Raw genomic sequence first — 26354 nt, forward strand, 5'->3', positions numbered from 1 at the left:
AGCTTATCCAGCCTTTTTTCTGGCTGACATTAGAGTTTTTGCTGCATCTTTTAAATATATGTATTTAATATGGATATAGATGGGTAAATGTACTTTCATATATTATATATGTGCAACTGTGTATTTATATAACGATATATGCATATTATGTATTTAGCATGCATAATATATATGTGCATATAACTGATACATATATGTATGTTAACTGTAGCAGTACAAGCTTAACTGTTTGACTAGTACAAAGAAGATTTCTTTCCTGTTTTGTTCTCTCTGGCTAAATGAATCTTTAATTTTCTCTCTGTAGTGACACAATTTCAAGTTTCGTGCAGACATATTTTAGCAGCTATGGCTAAGCTAAAAACCTCTCAGCAAGGAGAATATTATTCAAATTCAAAATATTCAAGCATGTTTCAAAATTCTGATGTTCTATCTAAGTCAAAGCGGTGTCCTCACTTGACATTGCAGCAAAAGCATTGGACATTTTTCAGTTTTGTGGACAGTGCAGATCCTTTGGACATGTAAAATTGCATCTTGAAAGTATGTCAGGCAAAGCTTTCCTAGCCCATCACCTTGCAATTACGTTTCATAAAAAAACTAAAGGTCATATCTAGTAAGACTGGCATTGCCTTAATGCCATTAGCACAGCAGTTTGTAACCAGAGAGTTTCCAGGCACAGAGAATATCTATTAGACTGCCTATATTGTGATACAATTGAACAGCCTAAGGAACCCGAGTCTCTTACGACTGCAGTGAATATACATGAAAAAGTTCATACATGCATGTGTGTATTTGCCTAACATATAAAAATGAAAAAAAAAAAAAAAAAATCTCCCAGATCATGCATTCCCCCGCTCCTAAGTAAATGTTGATGTGCAAGTGTGCTCTCCCCACACTTTGTTTTCTGTAGCCCAGTGAAACCCAAATTCTTTCCTGCATAGTAGCCAAGCTTCAGATGTGGGGAAACACCTTATCCTGGCTCACTTCTCCTTGAAATAAGCAGCTGCTGGGGTTTAGGACATTTGTTTTGGAAACACGGTTCTGAATATCTCTTGATGGAGTAGGTGACTGAACCGTCTTTTCTCCTGGTCAGTGCTTTAATCAGTTAGGTATTGCACATAAGGAGAGCAGCGTCCCTTTTGCTGCTGGCAGAAAGGCACTTGGTTTCTACTTTTTGAGACAACAGATTCCTATATTATACCTAACCCCAGTCCATGAAGATGTTTTGGAGTTTCATAAAACAGTTTAGGCTGTTCTCAGTGAAAGGATCAGAGGAAGAATAAATAAAAAATATGGTTATGTTTGATGCATGATTTTTTTTTTTTTTTTTACCTCTTGAAGTGCTACAAATCATTTGGCAATATTTCCCTTAAACCAGTAATGAATAACCCCAGAATGATGACATGCATCTACAGCTTTTACTTTTTTCTGTTAAACATTAGAATCCCTACCTGGAAAAAAGATAATGTATGGCTTTTACAGCATGTACTTCATGCTTGTGTGACAACTTGGTATTTCATTCTTTCTGGAGTTATTATAATGTAGTCAGAAATTTTCAAGAAATCATAAAATTATGTATGTGCAAGTATGTGATGTATCAGAGTATCTGGTACGTGAATGCATATATTTATAAAACAATTGTCTAATCTGATAAGAAGACAAATCCAACCATATTCTCATCCAGCAAGGAAACCAACTACCTACTGCAGGTGCACATGTAGAACAAACTATATTTAAGTTAATGCCATGAATTCAATTTGAGGCTAAATCTTGTGAAGCTTTACGTTCAGCAGTGCAAAAACTGAGAGATGCTCTCACATAATTTCTGCCAAAACTGGCAGAAATGTCTTGAGCTTGAGAGAAGCCAGATTTTGATTTGGAGAGGAACTGTGTTTGGTTTTGAAGTGAGTTAATAAAAGTAGATTTCCCTATTAGCCTAGTGCTTCCATTTGGGGAATTAAAACACTTGTATCAAATTAAAGTTGCATATCCTTTATCACATGTACCCAGGTTACATTCATAAAACATCCATTTTTACTTACATACCCTGAATGAATCCATGACAATCCCCTGTAGATGATGACAAAATGTATATTTAGATTTGAAGATGTTCTTCTGAGCCACCTCAGCTAATTACAGATGACAACCCATGGCTTACTCCTTTGTTCTGAAACATCAAGAATGTGTCAAAAAGCTTTCTGAACTCTCTAGAGTCCCAGATGTTGTTATTGCAATAGGTGACTGGAATTAACAAAATACGAAAAGTCATTTGGTAAGAGCCTCTTGTGACTTAGGTAGGAAGGCAGCTGTACTGCAAATATGCATATAAGTTCTCTACCAGAGTGGATGGAGTTAAGTTGAAGGAGTCTCTAAAGGAGTTAAACAGCTAAGCAGGAAAGAGAAAATGCTGCCAGGGAGAGCAGTCATTCTCTCATAAACAGCTTTACTGGAGTAATAATAAAATGGCTGAGCCCATGCAGGCTAGAAAAGGGATTCTTCTCAAGGACAGGCTTGGGATTGGAAGTGACCTAAAATGTCAGAAACCTTAAAACCGGACAGAAAAGCTGAGAGAAGGAATAAACAATTCAAGATGTTCTTTCCTCCAAAGAGACAGCAAAGACAGCAGATGCAAACTTAAGCTTAGGTAAGCTTTGTAGGAGCTGCATAAATATTCAGCCAATTTCCTTCTATCTACCTCTTTAATGTCACAGTACTAAAGATAACTCATTTAAAGCTGAGTCAGGCCTGCCTAAGTTTGATCACAGCCTGCACACGCTGGACCTTCCTGGTACCAGCTAACATAATCACTGCCATTACGTGAATGTAACCTTCATTCTGATCATGAGTCTAAAACTTGTTGAATTTCTCATCATGGCTTAATGACAGATACCAGCGTATGACTCCATCATGAAAAGAGACAGAGTAGTAACTATATAGGTTTCTGACACATATTCATGTAAAACTTGAATTGAGTTAAACTCTTTTCTAGGATTTGAAATACATAATACATGTTCTTGTCTATGAAGAGAGAATGCCAAACCTCTGTTTCTCATTTAAAGAGAAGCACCTGTTTCTCATTTGAGGTAACACCATGTTACACCATTTTGGCTATGTAAAAAAATCTTCTGAGGTTGGAATAGGTTATGTTTGCCCACAAATAAAGCTGTTTGCATTGATAGAAAGTTTATGCTGGCCATGCTGGCCGTTCTGGCCATAGGGCTTATGTCTTTGCCCTTGAGGAGTTCTGTCAGCCTGTATTTAAAGGACACATAGACATGCAGTAGTACCAAATACACTTACTAAATGTTTTGAACGTACTGAATGTATTTACTGAATATTCTACTATAAAGGAGAGCTTAATTGCTGATGTCAATAAAGAAGTATTTTGATAATGTATGGTCTGTAAATGACTGAAATTATATTGCTCCAGCTGAAAGGCTTTGATCAGTAACTAATTTTGTGAAATCAACAGAAAAAGGAAAAAGACTTTATTCTCTGTAAGTAGAAACAGCTATGGTTTCTTTGAGACAACACTGATTTTTTGATTTTGTATTGCAAACAGTGGTATTAGTTGTTCACTGCTTATAGAATGAAATTATTGCAAATGTATTTATGTAATTCCCATATGTTATGTTATCATATGGTATAGTAGATAATGCCGAATATAAAGCATGAGCATGTATACAGTATGTAAATTGAAGATGTTCATATACATATCTCTGTATCTATATGGTCCTAGTTGCTGGCAACATGTCTACAAATGACTGCATTAACATGTTAAAAAAGCAAAATGAAGTAAGTACAAGCACTTACAATTTCTACATATGCTTCTGAAGAAACATAGGTCAAAAGTAGTGCTCATCACTTGGGAATGATTCTCAGCCTCTGTTAGCCAGGTCCTACCTGATTTTAATGAAAAATGAAACGGACATCCAGACGTTAATACTGAAGTAACAGTGTTGGGCTCTGATACAAATTCACTTAAGTTAATAGGATACTTTCCATTCAATTCAAGCATCTATGGCTCAGGCCCTTGGAGTACTGCCTTGTTAAAACACATCCTTGCTTTACTTCCAATCACATGGATGTTGTTTACCTTTCAACAGAATTGGGTTAGAAGAGCCAACGGTAGCCAGAAGTCAGCCACAGGTTAGAATCAAAACGCGTGCTTAGGTCTCTACAGCTGTTTGGTTACCCAGGTGTACAGGTGAGGGTTTAAAGTGCAACTTTTCAAAGTAGAAGCAAAATTACATCCAAAGGGAAGCTGTGGAGATGCCAGAATAGCATCACTAGGCAGTTGCTGTTTTCTCTTACACAGCAAAATTAAGCAGGATGTCTGTCCCATAAATAATTTCTCAGCTGTAGGAATGGGTTAGATGTTTTGGGGTGAGGGAAACCCCAGTGTCACTTTCCTCTAAGGAACTGACACTCCTTCTGTGTCTCTATTCAGTCTGTGATAAGAACCATCGTGCTGGGGTAGTTGTCCTTAGAAAAGAATAGCACAACTGGATAAGCAATGCTTAACCCCTTAACCTAATTTAATTCTTTGATTCGGCAATTGTGCATAAACGGTTCTGGTGCATAATAGGAGAGTTAGAAGGTGGATGGGAGTGCTCGCTTTGCTCTAGAATTGGAAGGAAAGGCATGAGTTTGGTGAAAACTGGTCGGAAGGACTTGATTCAGCACTTCCCAAACTTTGTGCAAAATTATCAGATAATTTTGTGTTGTGCCTGAAGGGCAGCCATACTTTTTCTGTGGCATTCCGTTGCCTTGGCCTACCTACCTTGTCTTCAGCTTCTGATTTTTTTTTCTTGTTTTCACTTTAAGCAACACTATTAGATGATGATGTTATATGGAAAGGAAGGTCTATAAGGAAGCCTACTCCTAGCCTATGAAGAACTTGAAAGGCTTAGAGTAAGGCTTTGACCTGAACCCCAGAACAAGTAGAAGCCACTCAAAGAGCACACAGGATTGTCAAGAAAAGCTAGGTTTGTGGTCATAGTGTATATTGGCTAATCTATGTGTACAATGCTACTTCCTACCATTAACTAAATATAATATTCTGTCACCCTCTAGTGGTGGGTCTACAACACCATACTTCTGACAGTAGAGTTACTCACTGCATGTCTAGTAGAAGACCTTGGTGCATGTAGGAGATACTAAGCTTCAGTGTGTGGTGGCCTGTGTGTACGGACTTGTAGTTTTGGTCTCCGTTGCTTATATCTGTAAATTAGTTCTATCCTATAACTTCATGCCAAAAAATTAGAGATGTAAATTGTCCGTGTTGGGTTTGGGCAGATTAATTAACTAAAGAGGATTTAAAAAAAAAAATAAAAAATTTCTATCCTCTTCCTCTTGGATAAGGCAAGAGAAAACTATTGAATTCTAGCCTGCAAAGTTAGGGAACATGAGTGTTCATTTGAAGCCCACATTGGCTAATCAAATCCCTTGTGTTTTAATTCCTAGTTTTAACCATAATAAAAGTCCTTGTCTAAGACCCTGTGATGGACAGATGCAATGCCCATTCAAATCTGTGAAAGCTGTAATGATGTCCAAAATGGTAGCGTGACCTATGCTTCATATATACCTCTTGTTATATTTCACGTTAAAGACACATAACAAAGCCAAAATATTTGACATCACCCATTCCATTAACTTCAGCAATACTTACAAAATCTATGTTTCTCACACAGCCTTAGAAAAAGCTGCAATTGCAGTATGCTGGAGAATAGCTTTTAATGAGTTCATTTATCAAGATTACCAGTAACTGATAATATTAATGTGTTTTACACTGATACTGGACAATTTGGCTTCAGATCACATATTTAAAGTGTCCTAAGTAACAACAAAATACTTGGTCTGAAATTGAAGTGTTGTGCTTTTCAGTGCATCAGGAGGTAGTGAAACATACAGAAAGCTGATTGATAGCTCGAGACAACTGGAACAGTCCCTTTTGATCACTTTGCAAATGCTCTTCTCAGAGGTAAAGCAAGTGTTACTCATCTCTGGCCTGAGACTGTACAATTTCTCTTAACATCATTTGGTATTTGAAGTATTAAATGATACTAAATATCTGATATGTCTGTAATTTTATCAGTATGAGCCATTCATTCACCACTTACGTGTGGACTCAGGTTACCCAATAATTAAATTGGTTCACTATATCTTTGTTAAAGAGGTGTATGGCAGCATCTCTGTAGTCACAAATGAAACGTAAGTATGGCAGTACATCACAAATAGTGGCACAAAGGGTTTTTGCTACCTCCTCACCAGGAGGAATTGTTTAACCAATCTGCCCTTAGACACTTCAGGAGCAATTTTCCTGCTTGGACCAGATAAAGCCTGCCAGCTACACTGCGGAAAAGCAATCTGTTTTCATGAGGAGACAATGCTTCCAGTAAAACACAGCGCTGTACACATTACTCCTGTAATGTGTAAAGAGCCCAGGACATTTGAGAGGAGGGTCCTTACCATGCTGCTAATTAGAAAACCTTCTTCTGAGTCTCTGAAATTTCAGCAAACCTGCCAGGCTTTGCTCCCACACTCACTGGAGTTTCCTAAAAATACAATGAGAAGAGAGGGAGAAAATATTTCTCATGTGTTCATGAACTTTAGTTCAGGGTTTTAAAAATAATATCAAAAAACTGCCAGACTTTGAACCTGCTTTCAGGTTTTATCATTTACACCCTGTGGGTATTTATGTCTGCATCTGAATCCTGCAAACATGCATATAATACATATTGCACACTTGTACACCCACTGGTGAGCAGAGTCAGGCAGATCACAGAAGCAGAGATTTGCATTTGTTTTATCATATTCATTTAATTGTCCTTAGTTTACTGGAGAAAACCAGGGGAGTTGCTAATGGAACTGCGGTTATATTTCGGGAAATGAACTCGGCTTTTTCAACTTTATTATCACAGAAAAAGAAGCAATTTCAATAATGCACATGTCAGCAGATTGCTGGTGATGGTACATCCTTCAGAAAGAATCTGAATAGACTTCACTGACCCTGGAGTGCTGAGAGTAACATGAAACTTACTTTGACTTGTAAACTGAGCAAACATGACACAGAGATCACAGAATAAGGGCATCTATGCATCTTTGAGCCCTTGTTTTGACAAAGTGACTTCTTTCTCCAGAGGCACATTTCCACCATTTTTTTCCAGCATGTTTCACCGTTCACTGACTATTAATCCCAGTATGTCTTAGCTGCAAATTATGATTCCCACATATAAGTTCATGGGAGTTAATTCTTAATTTTTTTTTTCATCATTTATTTGAGCACACAGAGTTAGCACTGAGGAGATCTAAGAAAATAAGGGTATAGAAAACAATAAATTAAATTTAAATTAAATAAAGTTATAAATACTAGAACAAAGAGTATTAGTAAAATTGACATTCATTAATGGAAAGATTTTATTACTAACATCTTTAAGAAGAAATCAGGGTAGATCATAAAGTTTTTGAAAATCTGTGCATTTTCTAATACTCTATGTGGTATTCTTCCAGGTTGAGTAAGATAGCTTCCTTGCGTCTGATGCAGCCTCACATATATGTAGACATCAGTTTTATATAGAATTTTTAGAACTTTATGAACTGGATTAACAAAGGAAGTTTTGCTAAAAGTGAAATTATTCAGAATATCCTTATTTTTCTAAATGCATGGCTTATGAAACATTCAATTGCTGGCGTGGGTAGCAACCCAGCACAGAAAGTTTCAAAATACAGGTATTGGCACAGCAACTAGCATATTTGTTCAATGCAGTAGGACAACTGTGAACGGGGTTTAGCCTCTTCATCATATTAGCTAAGTAATAAAGCATCGTTAGCAGTTATCAATGTATATGGTAAAGGACACTGAGCTTCTTTTTGCTGGTTTGCAGATGGAAAGTTAAGACATGTCAAAGATCACTGCAGACTTCTGCTGGAACCCGCCTTCTGAAACTCTTTTCAACTAGGCCATCAAATTGGAGAACAATAGTAGTGGCTGTGTATATGAATAAATGTAATGGGCCTGGTTGTCTTTGTTGTGTAAGTTACTAGGTCAGTGATGCCAGTTTCAAGTTTGGAAAAAGCAAAATGTCAGGTTAGACCAGGAAACAGAGGAGCTAACTTCTTTTTTTTCCACATTGTTGAAGACTGCAAGGTAAAAGGGATTAATTCTTTTCCCCGTATAATAACCAAAATCCGTTTTGAGAATAATTTAATGGTCCAGATATGTGTTTTACTGTGGTGTAACTCATAGACTTCAGTGGGTAGACAGCAGCATTTTGTAGCTTCTAAGTATTGTCTGGTTTTTGTTTTTCTCAACAGAGCTACAGTGAACCTGTTGATACTAAAGCCTCTCCACAACCTCAGATGATGAATTCAAAGCAGTCAGTGTTTCATGGGCCCTCCCAGGCTCACTCTGCACTGTACCTCAGCTCCCACTACCACCAACAACCAGGAATGAATCCTCACATCACTGCCATGCATGCCAATATCCCCAGGAACATAGCACCCAAGCCCAACAACCAAATGCCAGTGACTGTTTCCATAGCAAACATGGCTGTGTCCCCACCGCCACCTCTTCAGATCAGCCCCCCTCTGCACCAGCATCTCAACATCCAGCAACACCAGCCGATTTCAATGCAGCAGTCCATTGGAAACCAGCTACCGATGCAGGTCCAGTCTGCTTTACACTCACCTACAATGCAGCAAGTAAGTTTGAGCTTTTCACTTGTCATGGGAATTTTTTTTGTGGTGTGGGAAGGGATGTCGTCCAGAAACGGACTTGGTGAAGGAGATTTAGAGCTATGGATTAGCTTTAATTTTGCAGGGTTCCAAAACTGTGGTAGTATAGTCTGAGGGCTTAGTCTTTTGAAGACAAGAACAAATGAATGAGGTTACCTAGATGACAGGGAATTTCAGTAGAACTGTTTGTGTTAGCAACAATGTTCAGCACATTCTTCTGAACTCTAGCCCTGTCTTCCCCCAAATTCAGGGGGCATCCTTTAAGTAGAAGTGCATTCATCTGCATATGTGGGAGCATCCTGAAATATAAGTGAAATGTTAAGTCTTCAGGAAACACATTTTACAAACAAAAGGCAGGAATGTCTAGGAAAAGATCTGATTGCAGCTTGTGCTGTTACCCTTGTGCTGACTGTGATATGGAACAGTCAGAGGGAACATAAAGCAACACAGGTTGTGTTAAACATGACTGATAAAGTGAACACAAGTATGTTAGTTTCTGCTGCTTTCATAATTACATTTTGCTAGATAGGTATACTTTTTTTTTTACTGGAAATAAGTGGGTTGTACCCAGTATCCCAATATGATGGTGCTTTTTTTTTCTTCATTCTCAATGGTTTAGTTGATTCTCAATACATTTCCTAGGAGTTCTGAATGAAGGCAGGCCAAGCATAATACTGTGACTTTTGGGCCCAGGCCTATGGAGGGTTAGAGCCGATTAACTCTGCTAACCTCCTGAGAGAAGATTTCCTTTTGTATTGGATGAGCCCTCACTATCAGTAATAAGATCTTGCCTTGCAAAGAGGCTGTAGAATTAAATTATATTTTTTTAATGGAGTTGCAAGAATCTACAGAATTTGTATACACAAAACTTGTCAGTTCTGGTTGATAATAAATAGTCATGAACTTGCTGCATGTTTTGAATATCTCTATAAATTCACCTTTGCTAACAAGGCATTTGCATTTGCTTTCCAAGCTGGAAACATTTCATCTCAAGACTGGTCTTTAGAGAACGGAATACCTGAACACAAAACATAGCTGGGAGAACAATTTAATGGGGAAAGAAATTTTTCAAAGCAGGACAAAGGCAAAAAAAAAGAAAAAAAGATTTTCAAATCTGGGCTGATAAATTCAGCTGTTTGGAAGGTGAACCAAGGTTCAGTACTCATGGTGATATGATTTTTTTCAGTCTTTGATCTAAGTCCTGAAAGTGATTTGGAGTAATCAGACAAGAAGAAAAACTTGTATTTTTCCTGGTCCAGTTTATTTTTCACAATCAGAGTAAATACTCATCAGACTTATGACCACAAAAATGTGGAGTCTTTCACTGTCATGTATTCCTGAAGGTTTTCCTATTGGTTAGAAATCCAGTGTCCTGGTGAGAGTGTCCTGGGAGAGCGCATGCTCAAGTCTCAGAGAAACCCAGGAATTAACCGCAAACCTAGACAGCTGGAATTAGCCAGGGAAAATCCTAGACAGGTGAGCCAGGACGGTCTGTCTGGGGCTTCTAAACCTGATACAATCCTGGTTGAATCTGAAGGGTCAGGGCAATGAGAAACAAAGCAATGGACTCAATGCAGTACCCTGCTTCATTTACCAAACATGGCAGATGACATTTGTGACAGAAGCCTGTTTAAATTGTATAGTTATATTTCACCGAGTTTTTATTGGAGATCCAGTCTTCCAAATTCAGATTGTTTGACAAGTTCAGTGTCACTTGTACATTACTTGTCCAGTGCAGAGTTATTGAAGATAAAACCGCTTATGTGTTTTCCAGAATCATTGATAGGCATAATTTACTCAACAGATTTTAAAATCTAGCTTTATTTATGGAATTTATAGTACAGTAGGGGCTAGCAAAAGATGTAACGCAGATGTTAGATAGTTGCGTATGTATACATACATCATCATTATTGTATGAATCCAAACACTTAGGTGCTATTCCAAACCATCACATACTACAAAAAAGGTAAGATAATATGAATCTTCTGATGCTTTATTTTACCATATTGCACACTTGTAGCATATGGTGTGCACATCAATGGCTTGAGAGTAATTTCACTCATCTGTGAGATGTGTGGCATGCAATTATTTCTAACTTAAGAGAAAGGGCACTAGGTTGTATAAAAGAAGTGTAGAAGTCATATGTAGACCTGTACTATGATGAGTTTTCCTTTGCTAAGAACAAGTACAGTAAAGCAAAAAATGGTGTATCGCTGTGTTCCTGCTCTCCACTATTAATCTCCTGAAAGGTTAGGTTAAATACCATTTTATATTCCTTAGTCAGAAAGGCTGATGCTCATAATGAAGATACCATGGTGAGATATTTCTGAGCTTCACTCAAGGTGGCAGGTGCTTAGAACGTGTTGAAATGCTACACTGCCAATCTTAACTACATTTCTCTTTAAGCACTGTGAAACATCTGCCAGACAGTTTATACTTCTTATACTCCTTTTGTTTTAAAGTAATATAATCTTTGACCTTTGGAAAAACTATGTAATTTCACTTTGGAATATTTGTAAATTTGTTTGTTTGTTTTAGCACACAAAAGTTTACAGAGTTTGAGAATTTAGTTTAAATGTAGAATCCATTTCCTTTCAAGAGTGATGTTGGTAAAGTCAAAGCAAAAAGTAAGTTAAATTTTAGGGCAACAGGCATACTACGCCATGATTTGCCATGCTAGAGTAGCACAGTGGTATCCTCTCTAGTCTCTTAGGTTTGCCTCTTTCTAATCATACTCAAGCTATATTAGAAAACACTATCCCCATGATTTTATACTGCATTAGAGCAAGGAAGACAGGCTGGGCACCAAATGGCAAAGAGCAAGAAGTCAAGAAACTGTAACCTGAGCCTCTTTCTGGCTCAGTTTTCGAAGGACTCTTCTCTCTGCTCAAAACAGTGCTCATCACAGAGTGAGTTAAGAGGAAAAGGCATAGTGGAAAAAGAAGCAAGCCCTCCAAATGATGGAGAAGCATAGAATCAACAGCAATGAAGACAAGCAAAAGGCACCAACCTGTGTGTGTGTGGCCCATGGTGAGGAAGAAAGAAGGTCTCTAGATGCAAGGCTCCAGTCTGCAGCAGCACAGTGTAGACCTTGCTATTCTGCTACATAAAAAGACAGCCGAGAAGAATGGGAGACTATGTGGTCTGTTAAACCAGAAGCAATAGTTGTATTTATTTCAACTTTTTTTCCACTTCCCCCTCCCTCAGCTGTTTCATTTCCTCCATGCTGAATGCGTGGCCACCCTAAGCCTTTTCCAGACTCCAAAAGGAATCTAGTTTGTGTAAGCAGAACAGAAACTAATTAACATCCCACTCCCTGCAGCATGACTTACAACAGGAGATATTTTCCTTTTCAGAAGCCTCACTACTGCTCATACCAAACAGACTAATACACTTTAAGAAGAAATTAGGTAAATTTTCTCATGTCACACTACAGCATGAAGCATAATAGGGACAAGGGAAGGGTCAGTGTGCCAACAGCTTCCTAGCAGTCTACTGCAGGCATTCACAGACTCACCTGGCTGGGCACCACCATTGCACAGACAGCTGTGCTGCAGACCTGTTAGAAGCAGTAGTCACAGCTACCACCAGTGATGAGTTGTCATTTCTTTCCTTTTTTTTTGTGACATCTAGCTTTGAAATAGTTAGTGGCTTACCAGTGGGATGCTCAATGGTAACAGGCTCAAGAAATCCCTGCTCTCTACAGATCTCCTGCCTTAACACTGTAGCTTGGGGAGATTTGGTCACTCATTTTTTCCAGTCACAGAAGAATAGTTTCTTATCCTGAAGAGCATCTTGTAGTATGTCTGAAGTACAGCCAGCTCGAAGAAAAATCAGATAAAGAACCAGGTTCCAGTCCTGGAAAGCAGAAACACAGTTCTCCAAAGCCACTGTGCGTGAAATCCACAAATTATTCTTCTGTGCGTAACTTTGAGAAGGAACTGATAAGTGCTAACCTGGGGAGACAGTTCTGCCCCCACTGCTACCAGGACAATGAGCTGATCTTCATCAGCTCCACAGGGAACAGCATGTCCTCCACTGCCTGCATGTGTGCAGCTGCCAAACCAAGAGAGACTGCCAGCTGGAGAAAGGCAGTCTCCTCCACGAGTCCACAAAAAGTACAGAGCATCAAGAAGATCAGAAGGGTTGGTAGCCAAAGATCCTCAGTGACTGCACAATTTCCATCATTTTAAAAATCAATTAGTTCTGTGGAGTATACAGCAATGCATCCAAATTGTTCTGAAATGCACAAGGCAAAGTAATATTTAAGTATTAGCATTTTGGTCATATGCCTAGAATTGGTAAATACTTTTTAATTTGTTTTGAACAATCTCCTCTATTTTGAGTTATCCAAACATTTTTTTGGATTTTTTTTCTGGAAAGTAGACTATTTTGTCTCTTTTCCTGCCTGTTCCAAAACAATTAATTAATAAATTAAATAATGAGCACTACTGTAGACCTTCGAGGTACTTGTTTACAGTGTTAATCCTTTGCACTGTAAGAAATGACTGTTTAGTTCTATTCTCAATCTATTCTCAATTAGATCCCGATTGTTATTATATTTAACTTCTAATTCTGAATTATGCTATGTTTTTCTTAAATATTATTAAAGGGGGCCACATTAAAGTTTTACTTTGTGAAAGTCTAAATCCATCGTGTAGCAGTTTTTCTTTCATCCACTTTTGATACACTGAAAGAAACACAGTAGATTAGAAGAGTATGATTTTTCTTTAATTAAATGCTCATGTGAGCATTTTATCAGTGTATTATTTTTAACCTGATAAAAGAGTTGCTTCTCTCCAGTCTGTTACTTAGGTTTGACATGATGTTTAATTTTTTCTTAGTTGGGATCAGATAGTCTGAATCTTAACACTTGTCATTCAAATCAGCACAATTTCTCCAATGATCAGGCTAAAATGGTGTCTGAAGTTGCAACCTGTTTTCTGTTTCAAAGTTGTTGCTTCCTTTCTCTACTCAGACATTTTTGCTTCTTTCTGAGTGTACCCCTCTGTGCAGCCTGTTGTGCTGTGCTGTTTTGTGTGGGGAGTGACGAGACTGAGGATTCATTCCCTCCCAAATACACCCAGTCCTTGTTAAGGAAGCCTTTTATGTAGCCCCGCTGGAAGCATCTCCTTCCCTGTTCAAAATCCTTCACCCAAGCATTGGGTGGGATGGGAAGTCCTGTTACAATCTCTGTCCCACATCAGTTCATAGGTAGAGCAGGCAAAACTAGATTCTTAATGCCTAGCAGTCATGGCTGCAAGTGTATGCATAACAAAGTAGGAGATTAATGTATGTCACATCTTTTTTTTTTTTTTTAAATAATAACTCATTTAGTCTACTTCTAGGTATTTCTTTTCCTTTAGAAAATAAATGTATACTGCAAGATGATTGCATAGCCTGCCAAAAGTAATAGCCTCATTTTTTCTGGTATGTATTATATATAGTAAACTCAGGCACCTGCTGTATTTGTCCAGATTTTTCCTCTTTTTTTGTTAAGCTTTGTCTTCGAATGAGGTCAAGAGAAAAAAAAATCATTAATATCTGTCAACTTCCTTTATAACCTTAAGGAAAAATCTTTCTATGATATCACACAGACAGATTTTCAATTTCCTTGTGTAATAAACAGATGCTTTAGGATTTGGATGTAATTTAAAGGTTTAAAATATCACATTGAGATTGATGAATAAATCAGTTGTGAAGACAAAAACATTGATGCCTGTTGAAAATACCTCTCCAGACAGGCAGGAAATGAAATTAGTTCCCAGTAAAGTGTGGAGATGAGGATCACTGTTTAGTTCTGCTGCAGGCTTTTTAGGACTTGCTACAGTGGCACAACGAAACTGCTAGGGCTACAGAAATCTAATTAAAAAGCAAATGTCCCTCCTGACATCGAATTAATCTTTATCAAGTTCCCTATTTTTATTTCAATCTGGAACAAGAAAATGAAGTTTAAAATTCTAGGCATGTTGCAAAACAGTTGGTGATTTTCTCTTGGGCATTACGATGCAAAAACATTCAGCATTGTTTAATTAGACCTCGAAGCACTCATTTTCTGAGCACTTTTTATTTCATCATTGTTTGTTAAGGGCTTACATAAATAATACACAAATATTTACTACAAGTCTGGTACAAGGCTGTCTCCCTCTGTTGTACCTATCTCAATTTCCAGAGCTCTTATGTTGGTGAAAATGCTGTAGTAATTATTGCTTACATCTTAAACATCACCATGCTTTATCAGTCCTTCATATTGAGTTTGGGTTTCATAAATTACTTTGCCTTAGAAGCACACTTCCCAGCACCCACATTGCTGGTATTCTTGTAGCCCTCAACCCCAGAGGGACTGCTGAGCTCAGCTGCTTCGGAACTGCAGCCTGGCTCAGATACCTCTGCACCACATTAAAATCTAGCGTGTGAGCATGTCCTAAGAAACAGGCTCCAATCCCAGACAGTTATAAACTAAACAGCCTTGCCAGGTGCAAGATGAAAGTGTTGTTACCCCTTAATTTGCAGATAGGAGAATTAAGTTTGGATCCGTGGTCCCAACTTTAATATGAGAGGTATCAATTCAGTCCAAGTGTATGTGCATGCATGCTTCACTGGAAGACAGCCAAAGCAATTTGGCTGTGGTCATACAGAAAACCTGAAAAAATATAAGAATAAGTCCCCACTCAGTTCGAAGCTGGCATTTAAACTACAGGACCATCCTCCAGCATCTAAGCTATTCATTTATTTCATTTAGGACAAGAGGGAATGGCTTTAAACTGCAAGAAGGTAGATTTAGATTAGACATGAGGAAGAAATTCTTTACTGTGAGGGTGGTGAGACACTGGAACAGGTTGCCCAGAGAAGTTGTGGATGCCCCATCCCTGGAAGTGTTCAAGGATAGACTAAATGGGACTTCGAGCAACCTGGTCTAGTGGAAGGCATCCCTGCCTATGGCAGGGGACTTGGAACTAGATGATCTTTAAGGTCCTTTCCAACCTAAACCATTCTGTGATTCTATGATTCTATTATTTGCCCTAAGTCCAGAAGAAATGAAATGGATATTGCATTGATGGTCTCTTCCTCTGATTTGAGGGAACTGTCTCTTCCTGCTGCATGCTCACTTGCATGCTTTGCTACAGCACTGCTGGAGCTGCTGGTCCCATACAGTGTTTTTCTCATATATGATTGTTTCATGAAGACATAAGAGATAGCTCAAGGGCATTTCTACCAAAGGTAAACCTGATTGCCTGAAGGTGGGATGTGTTTCTGCGGTTAGTTTACTCTTACAGCTAAATTAGAAAGTCCTTATGGGGGATGTTTTGTATAAAAATGATGATGGTGATCTACAAAACTAATTTTTCTGCCTTCTAATTACATGATCCTCCAATTAAAGTCTTTGGGAAGTCTGCTCAATTACAGTTTCCTTTGGATCTGTTGCAGGCATGGGGGTTGTTTTAGCAGCCTGATGTGCAGCTTTGGAGCCTGGTGAAAAAACAGTGTACAGTCACCACGGGTGGTTTTATTGTACTTTATTAGCTGGGCAGTGTATAATTTACATGACAACTAGATGCAGAATTCAGCTGTGGAATTGCCCACAACTGTTTCTTGGAGTCATCAAGGACAAAGTGAGGCTTCAAAGAGCTGAAGTGCATACTGAAGTGTGACTTGGGATATACTCCATATGGGAGATAATATGGAACAAAATGGCACTCATTTATGGCCACAATCCAAGATCAGGATAAGTGGAATAGGTTGATGTGGCAGGGCAGAACACCCTCAGGACCTCTGGGAAAGATCCGGAGTATAATGCACCAGAAAGAGGGATTTGAAGAAGGAACTGACATGCTATACTTGAAGGAAGTTCATTTCTGTGGATGGAGGGGCAGGCAAAAACCAAGAATACTCATTTATATTGATTAAAGATAGTGTGGCTGACTTGTTAAACCTGCAGAAAAGAAAAACAACAGCTCTCCACAAAATTCCTGTCCCAGTGGAAGCTGTGTGCAAGAAGTGATCACAGATATGATGTCATAATTGCATAATGAGCTACAATTTAAAACTAAAAGCTGTGAGCTTCAATTCAGTCTATTCTCTACATGGACACTGGCCAGACAGAAGGGGTTTTCAAACTAAGTATCTCAATTCAGGTTCAGTTTCTGATTTAGCAGCTACATATACACATAACTTGAGTGGGAATTGTATGCCCTTCCCGAGGAAGGAGTTTGGTCTGTTTTTTTTTCAGCAGTCACTGATTGCTTTCATACAGCATTCCCATACTTTTACCCAATATAGTTCTTCTAACTCTACAGGAATATACATTTACACAGGGTGAACCAGATACATTAGCCTTGAAATTTCAATTGTTCTCCTGGTTTTGAAACACAATATTTAAACATCCTCATATATCAAAAGAGCTAAAAATTATTATGACTTCACATGACAGAGATTTCAGGGAGAAGGTTAGATGTCTCTTTGTAACTTCCACTTTTTTTTCTCAGCTTCTTAGTTTCAAAAAGCAAGTTATTCTGTGCTGCTTTCGCTGCATTAGTCCAACAACTGTTAAAAGGCTTTGGTTGAATTTCTGTTTAGTTGAGAGAGAAGTACAAATAAAAGAAGCAGCAGATGGTCCCTTTGTGACTGAATGAAGAAAAAGGGTTTTGAGAACAATATGTGAATAGGTGTAGTCTAATAAAACAGTCAGCCACCTGCTGCCTCCATCCTTCTAAAGGATTCTGTTGCATATTCTGGGAATTAACGACTAGTGTGTATCCTTACATTTAATCTAAATGGAAGCTCTAAGGAGCAAACAGGGGTTTTTGCCCCCGTGCTGATTGAGTTGTTCTCTTGGTTTTGAATTGTTTCTGCCCTGTCCCTTTTAGTTCCTTCCTGTGACTCTACTAGATAACAACAATTTGGCAGTGTTTCATTTCTCAAATCAAAGAACGATTTAAAACCTTAGAAAACACCAACATGTTTTTTCCTATTTGAGGTTTGATGACCTAAAGTACACCTGGAAAAGGAATTATTCTACAGTTTCACAGTATGCATATTTTGGGGTTTTTTAATGTACCCAAACTCTTGCTTGGTTTCCATATATTGTAAAGTACTTGCTTTCTCCTCTAGGGATTTACTCTTCAACCTGATTATCAGAATATCATCAATCCAACATCAACAGCTGCACAAGTTGTTACCCAAGCAATGGAGTATGTTCGTTCAGGGTGCAGAAATCCTCCAGCACAGACTGTGGACTGGAATAATGACTACTGCAGTAATGGGTAAGCAGCCAGTGAATGCCACCTTGTGTTGAGCAACGTTCATGACACAAGTATCTGACAAACTTTGGAAACAACTTTGTTGCCTGTTTCCCTACAGGATTTCAGAAGTGCATCTGTGAATGTACTGTATTTATTCAGCAGTTAGACTGTTGTGGGACAACAAGTTTTCAATACATGCATTTATTAGATATTTTTGTCACTTTATCACAGCACATACACACTTTCGTCTTAGAGAACTTCCGTTCTTTAGAAAATCAGAACTGAAATCTTGAGGGAGAAGGTACAGGAAAGAAGTTTTAAGATCCCTATGTCCTATCTGAGAGGCAAATGGCATGAACTATTTTCTCCAAATACTCCGTTGCTGAGGAGAGCTTGCTGCCAGTGAAAACAACTAGTTTGGGTCATGAAAACCCATCAGTGAGATGCAGGGGTGATGTATGTGGTACAAGATACATGAGAATCACATAACTGTAACCAGAAACAAAACACCATGCCTGTAAGAGCTGTACCATAAGGTTAGTAGCCCCTTCAAACCCCTAGCTCTTCTGCAACATGGGTTTTCTGGAGCCATGTTGCTGTCCACAGAACTGCAGGGAACCATTTAAGACTCTGAACAGAAGGTATCTTTTGAGTTTTAAATAATAGATGTTGTGCCTTGTGAACAGGCTGACCAGCCTGACCTCTCCTTGACCTTGGCATGAATCACCAAGGCAAAGGCAGATAAAAGCTCTTAGTTGCGACCAAATCGTCAAATTAGGGCAGAGAAATGAACACAAACACATGCCTACCCAACGCATTTTGGCTGTCTGTATGAGTGAATAAAATAGGCCAGAGATAGCGCCTGGCACCTATGTGTATGTAACTAAGCTTTCATGACCTTTAAGGAAAGTGCCCACATCATATTAGGGTGCTTATGGAATATTGTTCCAAGATCTGTGCTGAACCCTCAGCTGTACCTGTCTATGCAGTACGTGAGAGAGGGACCATCAGTGCTACCGATGTGCTAAAGCAGGTGATGTCAAAGCAGAGCTTAAGCCCACATCCCAGTCCTGTGTAGTTTAGAGCCAGATGTTGATCTTCAGGTTGCTACATGCTACTTTGGCACTAGGATTTTTCTTACTATTACCATGGTCATGCAGCCAGTGATATGCTTGGAATTAATGACCTGTGGTAGAGATATGGGGTTTTTTGGAAAAATAAGACTAAAATATCGGAAAAAGAAATTTAAAATCACATTTGTTCTTTTTTCTTTTTGAACAGGGGCATGCAGAGGGACAAAGCACTCTACCTTACCTGAAAATCTGAAACACCTCTCCTTTCCACTGAGGAATGCAGGGAAGTCTTTTCATCATGGATTGCTTTATGCAGTCAAGGCAGTTCTGCATTTTACTAGGAAATACAAGTTGCTAAGCACTTAGGACTATTTGAGCTTGTGGGTCCCCCACTCTGGAAAAAATAGTCATGCTTCTTTCCTTTTCTTTTTTTTTCTTTTCCTCTTACCCGTTTTTTTCTCTTTCTTTCTCCTCTGCATCCCTACCCTGAGATCCTTTAACGGACATTGCTTTTTCTTCTTCCCTGAAGGAAACTTGGACCATTCAGATTTTATGTTGGTTTTTGCTGTGAAGTGCTGCGATAGTAACTGCCTTAGCAACTGTAGATGTCTCAGATAAAAGTCCTGGATTTTCCATTGGTTTTTCATAATGGGTGTTTATATGAAACTACTAAAGACTTTTTAAATGGCTTGATGTAGCAGTCATAGCAAGTTTGTAAATAGCATCTATGTTACACTCTCCTAGAGTATAAAATGTGAATGTTTTTGTAGCTAATTGTAATTGAAACTGGCTCATTCCAGTTTATTGATTTCACAATAAGGGTTAAATTGGCAAACATTCATATTTTTACTTCATTTTTAAACAACTGACTAATAGTTCTATATTTTCAAAGTGTCTGGAGAAAAAAAAAACCTAAAATATTCCCAAATTATATTAATTAAAAATATTGGCTTTATCTCATGAAATAAACACAAAAAAAAAAAAAATAAAGGACAGAAACTAATGTTGATAAAGAGCAAACACATTTATTTTGTACTGCCTAAAAAAGGCTTTTTTTTTTAAAAAAGAAAATCACTTTATGTGTACTGGTTAGTAAACGTCATTTAAGTCCTTTCATGTATAAAACTGCCAAATGCTTACCTGATATTTTATTAGATGCAAAAACAGATTGGAGACAGCTAAATTATAACCTTTACATATGGCTATGTATTATTGTTTCTTCATACTGTGTCTGTATTTAATCTTTTTTTATGGAACCTGTTGCGCCTATTTATGAAATAATAAATATAGGTGTTTGTAAGTAAATTTGTTAGCATTTTAAAGAGGTTTCTTTGATGCTTTAACGTTTGCTGGCACAAATTGTTCACAACTGATGTGAATACTTTATTTAGTTTTTACAGTGACATATACAACACCAAACCTGCTTTACTGGCAGAAAATGAAGGTAACCAATACTTATTTCTCTATTTCTTTGGTTGTTAAGGAAAAAGAAAAAAAGATATTTTAAGTAATTCCCTTTTTAAAGCATTGTAGCAGAAAGTTGCCCAAAACTAAGGCTTGAACCAACAAAACTAACTGAATAAAGCTGCATAATGCTGCTTCTTGGAATTTCATCGGTTTTGGTTAATTAGTCAAGTGGAATAAAAATATTGCCAACAGAAATATTACCAAATATGCTTCAGCCAGTTTATTATACATGCAAAAGGTCCTACAGAGTTGTAGGGACTGTAGCACAAATAAAGTGAAAGGTAAGTTCAACAGCCACAGGGAAAGGGTTAAAAAAATCCAAAAGAAGGTATTTTTGTCAAAATTTTGGATCAGGGATAGCTCTGAAAATATATTTCAGAAGGATTTCATCCCAGATGCCTGTCGAGTTAATGGAGAGTACCATGGATTTGTATTTTCTGTGTGAAATAAAGCAAGCAACTTGGATAAAATACACATTATGCAATGCCATTGATTTTTCTTTAAAAACAAAACAGAAACAAAGGCATGCTTGTTTTTGAATGATTTCAGGCAATGTACAATCAGAATCACTTGGCATGTAATAACTAATAAATAATGCAGATCAGATGTGATTACTCAAATGACTGTAGCTGAGAGCTCTAATTTTCCTGTCTTGAAACTGTATGAGAACTCGTGATTAAATTCACAGTTTATTGTTTGTCTGTTTAGTACTTTAGAAATATATCAGCACTACTAATTACCCAATGTCTTCTATTTATTATATTATAGTAAACTACATTTTCCACTCATATTAATTTTAAAGCAAGAAGATAATTACTGAGGATGAGAAAAATCAGCTTTGATTTTGAAAGGCAGTTTTCCTTTTTCTGTTACGGAAAAGAACTGTGTTATCTTCATTTCTTTTAGAGCAGGTGCACAGTCACATAAAGTTGTTAATTTCGGTATCCAATCAGAGTTCAAAATACAAGAAAACTTTAATGTAAATAAAAAAAATACATCATGAATAAAATACTTATTCTGTATGAACATCTGGCTAGTTGGTGTCCCTCAGTCTGTAAGAAGGGAAACCTTTGGTGTGTTTACCATGCAGCACCTTACCCATCCACTGCTTTGAGTGTGGTTCTGTACCTGGACTCTGTTGGGATGGGACAGCTATGCTGGAAGAGCAGCCCTTTTGGCCAGGCTTATACCGAAGCCACTTTGTTCCAAAGAAAGGATCCAACTTCAATGCATAAACATCAGTTCTTCTTGTCTGACCTTGGGAAAAAGCAATGGTTGCCAGCAAAGGGCAGCTGCTACTTTGGTTTCAGCTGTGCATTGATATACACAAGTTGTCAATAGATGTAGTCTAGAAAGTTGAGATCTTTCTGTAAGCAGGTGAAACTCCACTGGAGTTCATGAAGATATTCCCCGTCCTTCGCTAAAGCTCTGTAGCTTAGGCCACAATAACACATACACCAAAGTCACTGGTTGTAAGTTGCCATCTGTCATAATGATGATAGAAAGCGCACAGGAACAAAACAACCTACACATTGAAGCAACACGGTACAGCAAGTAAATAAGATAAAGACATCTGTCAAAGTGATAGAAACAAAGGGAAATAATGTCTTCCATCAACTGAATTTTTAATTGTTTTTTTTTTAAAGTGCTAGGCAAAATGCAAGGTTAGCAACATACACACTGCAAAATGTAAATCCCATTTGCTTTCACCAAGGTAAGCAGAGGTTTTGAAAAGGAAAGGCTGTTCAAATTTGATGCTGCTCTCAGTGTGCCACACTCTGGCAATGTGAGTCCAGGTCTATCACCAAATTCACAGAGGTTTAGAGCAGAAATCCCACCCTGCTACTGCCTCTGGCCCAAAGCAGTTCTTTAAAGGGACCCACTACAGGATTCCCCCCACACACCATTCATCCACAGGCAATAAGTAATGTATTCATGGAGGGCCCCAGCCATTCACAATGAAATGTAATGTATTCATGCCCACTTCTCTCTCTTTTACCAAGTACCAGTTCCTGATTCCAATGGTGTCTCTGCCAAATATTCCCTGCGAGGCTCCTCTGTAAACAGGAAACCCGACAACAAAAGAGCTCATTACTGGAAGGTAAAACATGCTCTTACCACCTTCCTCAACCTTCTGAGACTTCATATCAACATGAACTAACATCTCCAAGACTATATCTGCTTATTTCTTAACCAATCCTGTAAACATGGCAGATCCACAGAGATCTCTTTCTGTGCTCTGGGGGAAACGGAGGAGGTAAAAATCCTTCTTTCGTGCACTACGTGAGAAGCAGCTGAAGAGCTGTATGCAACCCATACCAGAGTTACTCCACAGAGCTCCCATTAATAGGCAGGCATAGATAGATTGGAGGTAGAGGCAGAGCTAGAGGTAGGGCTAGAGACAGAGACAGAGGCAGAGACAGAGAGAGGCAGAGGTAGAAGTAGAGGTAGAGCTTGAGGTAGGGCTAGAGACAGACAGAGGCAGAGACTAACAGACAGATACATAACCATTGCCCTGTTAATTATTTATCTGGTGTCTTCAAGTCGTTTTTCATTTGAACAAAATACTCTAGTGAGTACCACAGTGTGCTGGCAGTGCTGCAGGAGGTGCTCAGCACCTCAGAGAACACGAGGTGCTTTGTGTCAGGTCTTGCAGACGGCATTTGGTTTCCTTTGCAAAGTCATGTATTTTAGTATTACCCAGCAGCACATTAAATCACAGCCCAAATGTAGTTCTTATTCCACCGACAAGAGGACAAGTGAGAACAATGACTTGTAACATTTCAGAGCCTGTCACAGTTACTGCCTAATTAGAGAAACCCACTAGCAAATGTGCATCTGCATGGATCCTGCCACTGTCATCATTTCACATTCTATTAAGGGCTTGCTGCGATAGACACTTTACAAAGAAATTTTGTTCAGGCTAATACCAAGCTGGCGAACACATAATTGGCTAGAAAATAAAACAGGAGAGGGAAAAAAGAAAGAAAGAGAGGAAAGGGGAAAAGGAAACATTCCTATTTGGAAAACAAGCTGTGTGCAAAAATCCACAGTATACTGCCGAGAAGATCCTTACCCTCTGACAATTGTGTGTTTACAACGAGTCTGAGCATAATTGCTCTGATGGGCTGTCAAGGAAAAGATTAATTTGGCAAAGATTAGTATTGACTTGCTGTTTATTAAGGCTTTTAAACAGCTGTATCTGGCAACATTCCTGTAAGTGCCTGTCATGTCTGAAAATCAGGCTCACACCCGGGTGCTTGCCAGCTGTTGCTAAACAATCTTACCACTTTGAATATCTTTCTCCAGGCCAAACAGCAAGAGCAAAGTATTGCCAAATGAGTCTCTCTCGCGCCCTGTCACTTTTCAGGAGATCTGAGAGCTCAAATATCGGTTGATGGCTTGATGGCTCAGCTGATAGCAGGTGCTGGGAGCCTGCACGGTGGTTAGAGAGGTGCTACACCGGCCGGTCCGCCCGTGCCAAGGGGAGGGTGCTGCTGTTGGTCACCTCACCGACACAGAAAACCAGAGCTTTCAACTGCTGCAATGCAAAAGCGGGTTTAAACCCTTTAGTGCTGCAAATCAAAGTTTGTTAGGAGGCACTCCAGAGTGAGAGGTTCAGCTCCGCCAGGCTCTGATGGATCAAGCCAACAGGCTAGGAGGGTGTGTGAAAGTACAGTAGACACCATTAATCTTTATAAAATGAGCCAACGTTTTCTTCTATGATTTTTTCCCCCAGACTGCCGATAAACACAAGTCATAAAAGCCATGCATGCAAAATACCCTGGTTCAATGGAAACCTGTAAAAGCAAAGATGTCAGCTGTTGTTTTTGTTACATTACTTAAAACATTTCAGCTTGCATTGTAGGCTTCAGTAGTGAGCTCAGAAACAAATAATACCAGTGGAAAGAAGGATAAACGGCTGCAGCTAAATGCCAATACAAATAGCCATGTGTTACAATTAAAGTTGATTTGGCCTTTCAAATAGAAGTCTGATTTTCTGGGATTAATCTCGACCTTTTCAAGTCGCATCAGGCTGAAGTAAGTTGTCAGAACAGATGTGAATTTTGTTTGCAGAGAACAATTGTAATCCGGTAACCCTTAGAACATCAGCATTTTCCAGACTGCCAGCCAGTTGACCAGTGAGGATGTGGACAGTGGATACGGAGCACACACGGCAGGCAGAACCAGAGGACTCCTAGCCATGTCCAGAGGCTGGAAGTTTAGGTCAGAAAATCTCAAACTGGAACTGAAGTAGTTTTAATTCTGAATTTACCAAGCATTACAGTGGACGTACAACCCCTTGGGAAAAAAAAAGAAGTTAGATAAGGATGGACACCTTTGTAAAGCACATGTTCTTTAGCTAAATCAAACATGTAAGTAGGTGATGCTCCATGTGTTTCACAGAAGGCTGGGAACACATTTTGTAACACAGAAGTCTCTGAAGGCTCCAAGAATCGCACATTTCAGATGCTGCTCTAAACTAGCTTTCTAAGAAGTTTTGGCTTACAATCTGCATGGCTCCAGTACTTAAAAAAAAAAAAAAGGGGGGGGGAAGAAAAAGGGGAAAAAGAAAACCTCTAGTGAATATTCAGGCTTCTCATATTTTGATACATAGAGTCAGTAACTTCCCAGCTCTATGCACAGAATGTATAGTGTCCTTGAGGGTCCCAAAGAGCCAAGTTTCAGTGGAAGTAAAAGAGTCAAAGGCCCTTCCAACACAGGCTGAGGGTGGGGGGCAGAGGAGCTAGTCCCCTTACTGCGCTAGCACAGCAGCTGTGGCAATGCAAGTCCTCTGCAGGCACAAAGCCTGCAGGTGGCTTTTGTGATGCCGCCTTTCTTCACAATGGAACACTTGGATCCATGTTTATGCCATCAGTGCAGTCACATTGTCAAATATTGAAGATGCAAGAAAGATTCTTCCTGCTGTCTATATAGCACAGCTTAGATAGCAACTAGAAGTTCCAAAGTTCATTCAAAACATGTCATTGCTTGAATAAAAAAAGGCTGATGCCCTGTTTCGTAGAGAAAGCCTTCATGTTTTGATATCTACTTCTGCTCAGAGTTCTTAAATAATGAGCTGAGCATCTCCTTTTCTCTGACATAGAAACATGTGTTACATAGTTTTGTAAGAGATCAATATAAAAGGAGGTAATTGATGTGCCCGAGAACACAGAGCAATTTAGAGTGGGTGAGATCTGAGAGTTTTGAAAGAGACTTCTGCTTTACTCAGAACTAAAGTTCAAAAACTGTGAAGCAGCACTCAGATCCATGAGGATAGCTTTAACTCAGGTGAGAGATTTTACATATCATATGTAAGAGGAGGTGCCCAGGTTTTATTTGTCTTCAGCAGTTTTCCACTTTTAAGCCATATGTGTACAGATGAGTGCAATTTTCAAACATAAATGTACACTTTAAAAAGATTGAAATGAGAGATGTCTGAGTAATCTCTTGTCTCGTGTTGCTGTAATTTTTATTAAAATTTCAGCTTATGAGACTGGAATTTTTACTGTACTCAAACTTCTTTATTTGTCTCTCTTTTTGCAGAATATCTGCTCCACTGCGTACCTCCATGGGCTGCAGTGGGACAGCCTGCGTCATCATGATCTTCACGAGCTGCAGGGAAATCTCTGCTCTGGTGCCTGGAGCTCCTCCTGCCCTTCTTCTGTACTGGCCTTGGTGTCTGCAGGGCCGTTTCACATATTCTCATCCCTCCCTCCAACTGCAGTTTCTCCTACACAGTAACTTTACCACCTTCTTAACTATGTTATCTCAGAGGCGCTACCACCATCACTGATGGGCTTGCCCATCACAAGAGGCAGGTCCATCTTGGAGCCAT

General features: G+C 38.8%; 1 protein-coding gene across 2 annotated transcripts in view; it reads left to right on the plus strand.

Annotated features, from left to right (window-relative positions):
* The window catches only part of TOX (thymocyte selection associated high mobility group box), a 226393-nt gene extending 204842 nt beyond the window's left edge, over positions 1-21551 (plus strand). For both annotated transcript variants that reach the window (XM_062633340.1, XM_062633339.1), the window contains exons 7-9: positions 8314-8700; positions 17845-17996; positions 19257-21551. In XM_062633340.1, the coding sequence (XP_062489324.1) occupies positions 8314-8700; positions 17845-17996; positions 19257-19293 (576 nt within the window). In that variant the 3' untranslated portion in view covers positions 19294-21551. The remainder of the gene's footprint in view (positions 1-8313; positions 8701-17844; positions 17997-19256) is intronic.
* The last annotated feature ends 4803 nt before the right edge of the window (positions 21552-26354 follow it).

This window comes from Pezoporus occidentalis, unplaced genomic scaffold (assembly GCF_034315485.1).
Source record: "Pezoporus occidentalis ecotype Australia unplaced genomic scaffold, CSIRO_AGI_Poc_V1 ctg4, whole genome shotgun sequence".
Classification (NCBI taxonomy): Eukaryota; Metazoa; Chordata; class Aves; order Psittaciformes; family Psittacidae; genus Pezoporus; species Pezoporus occidentalis.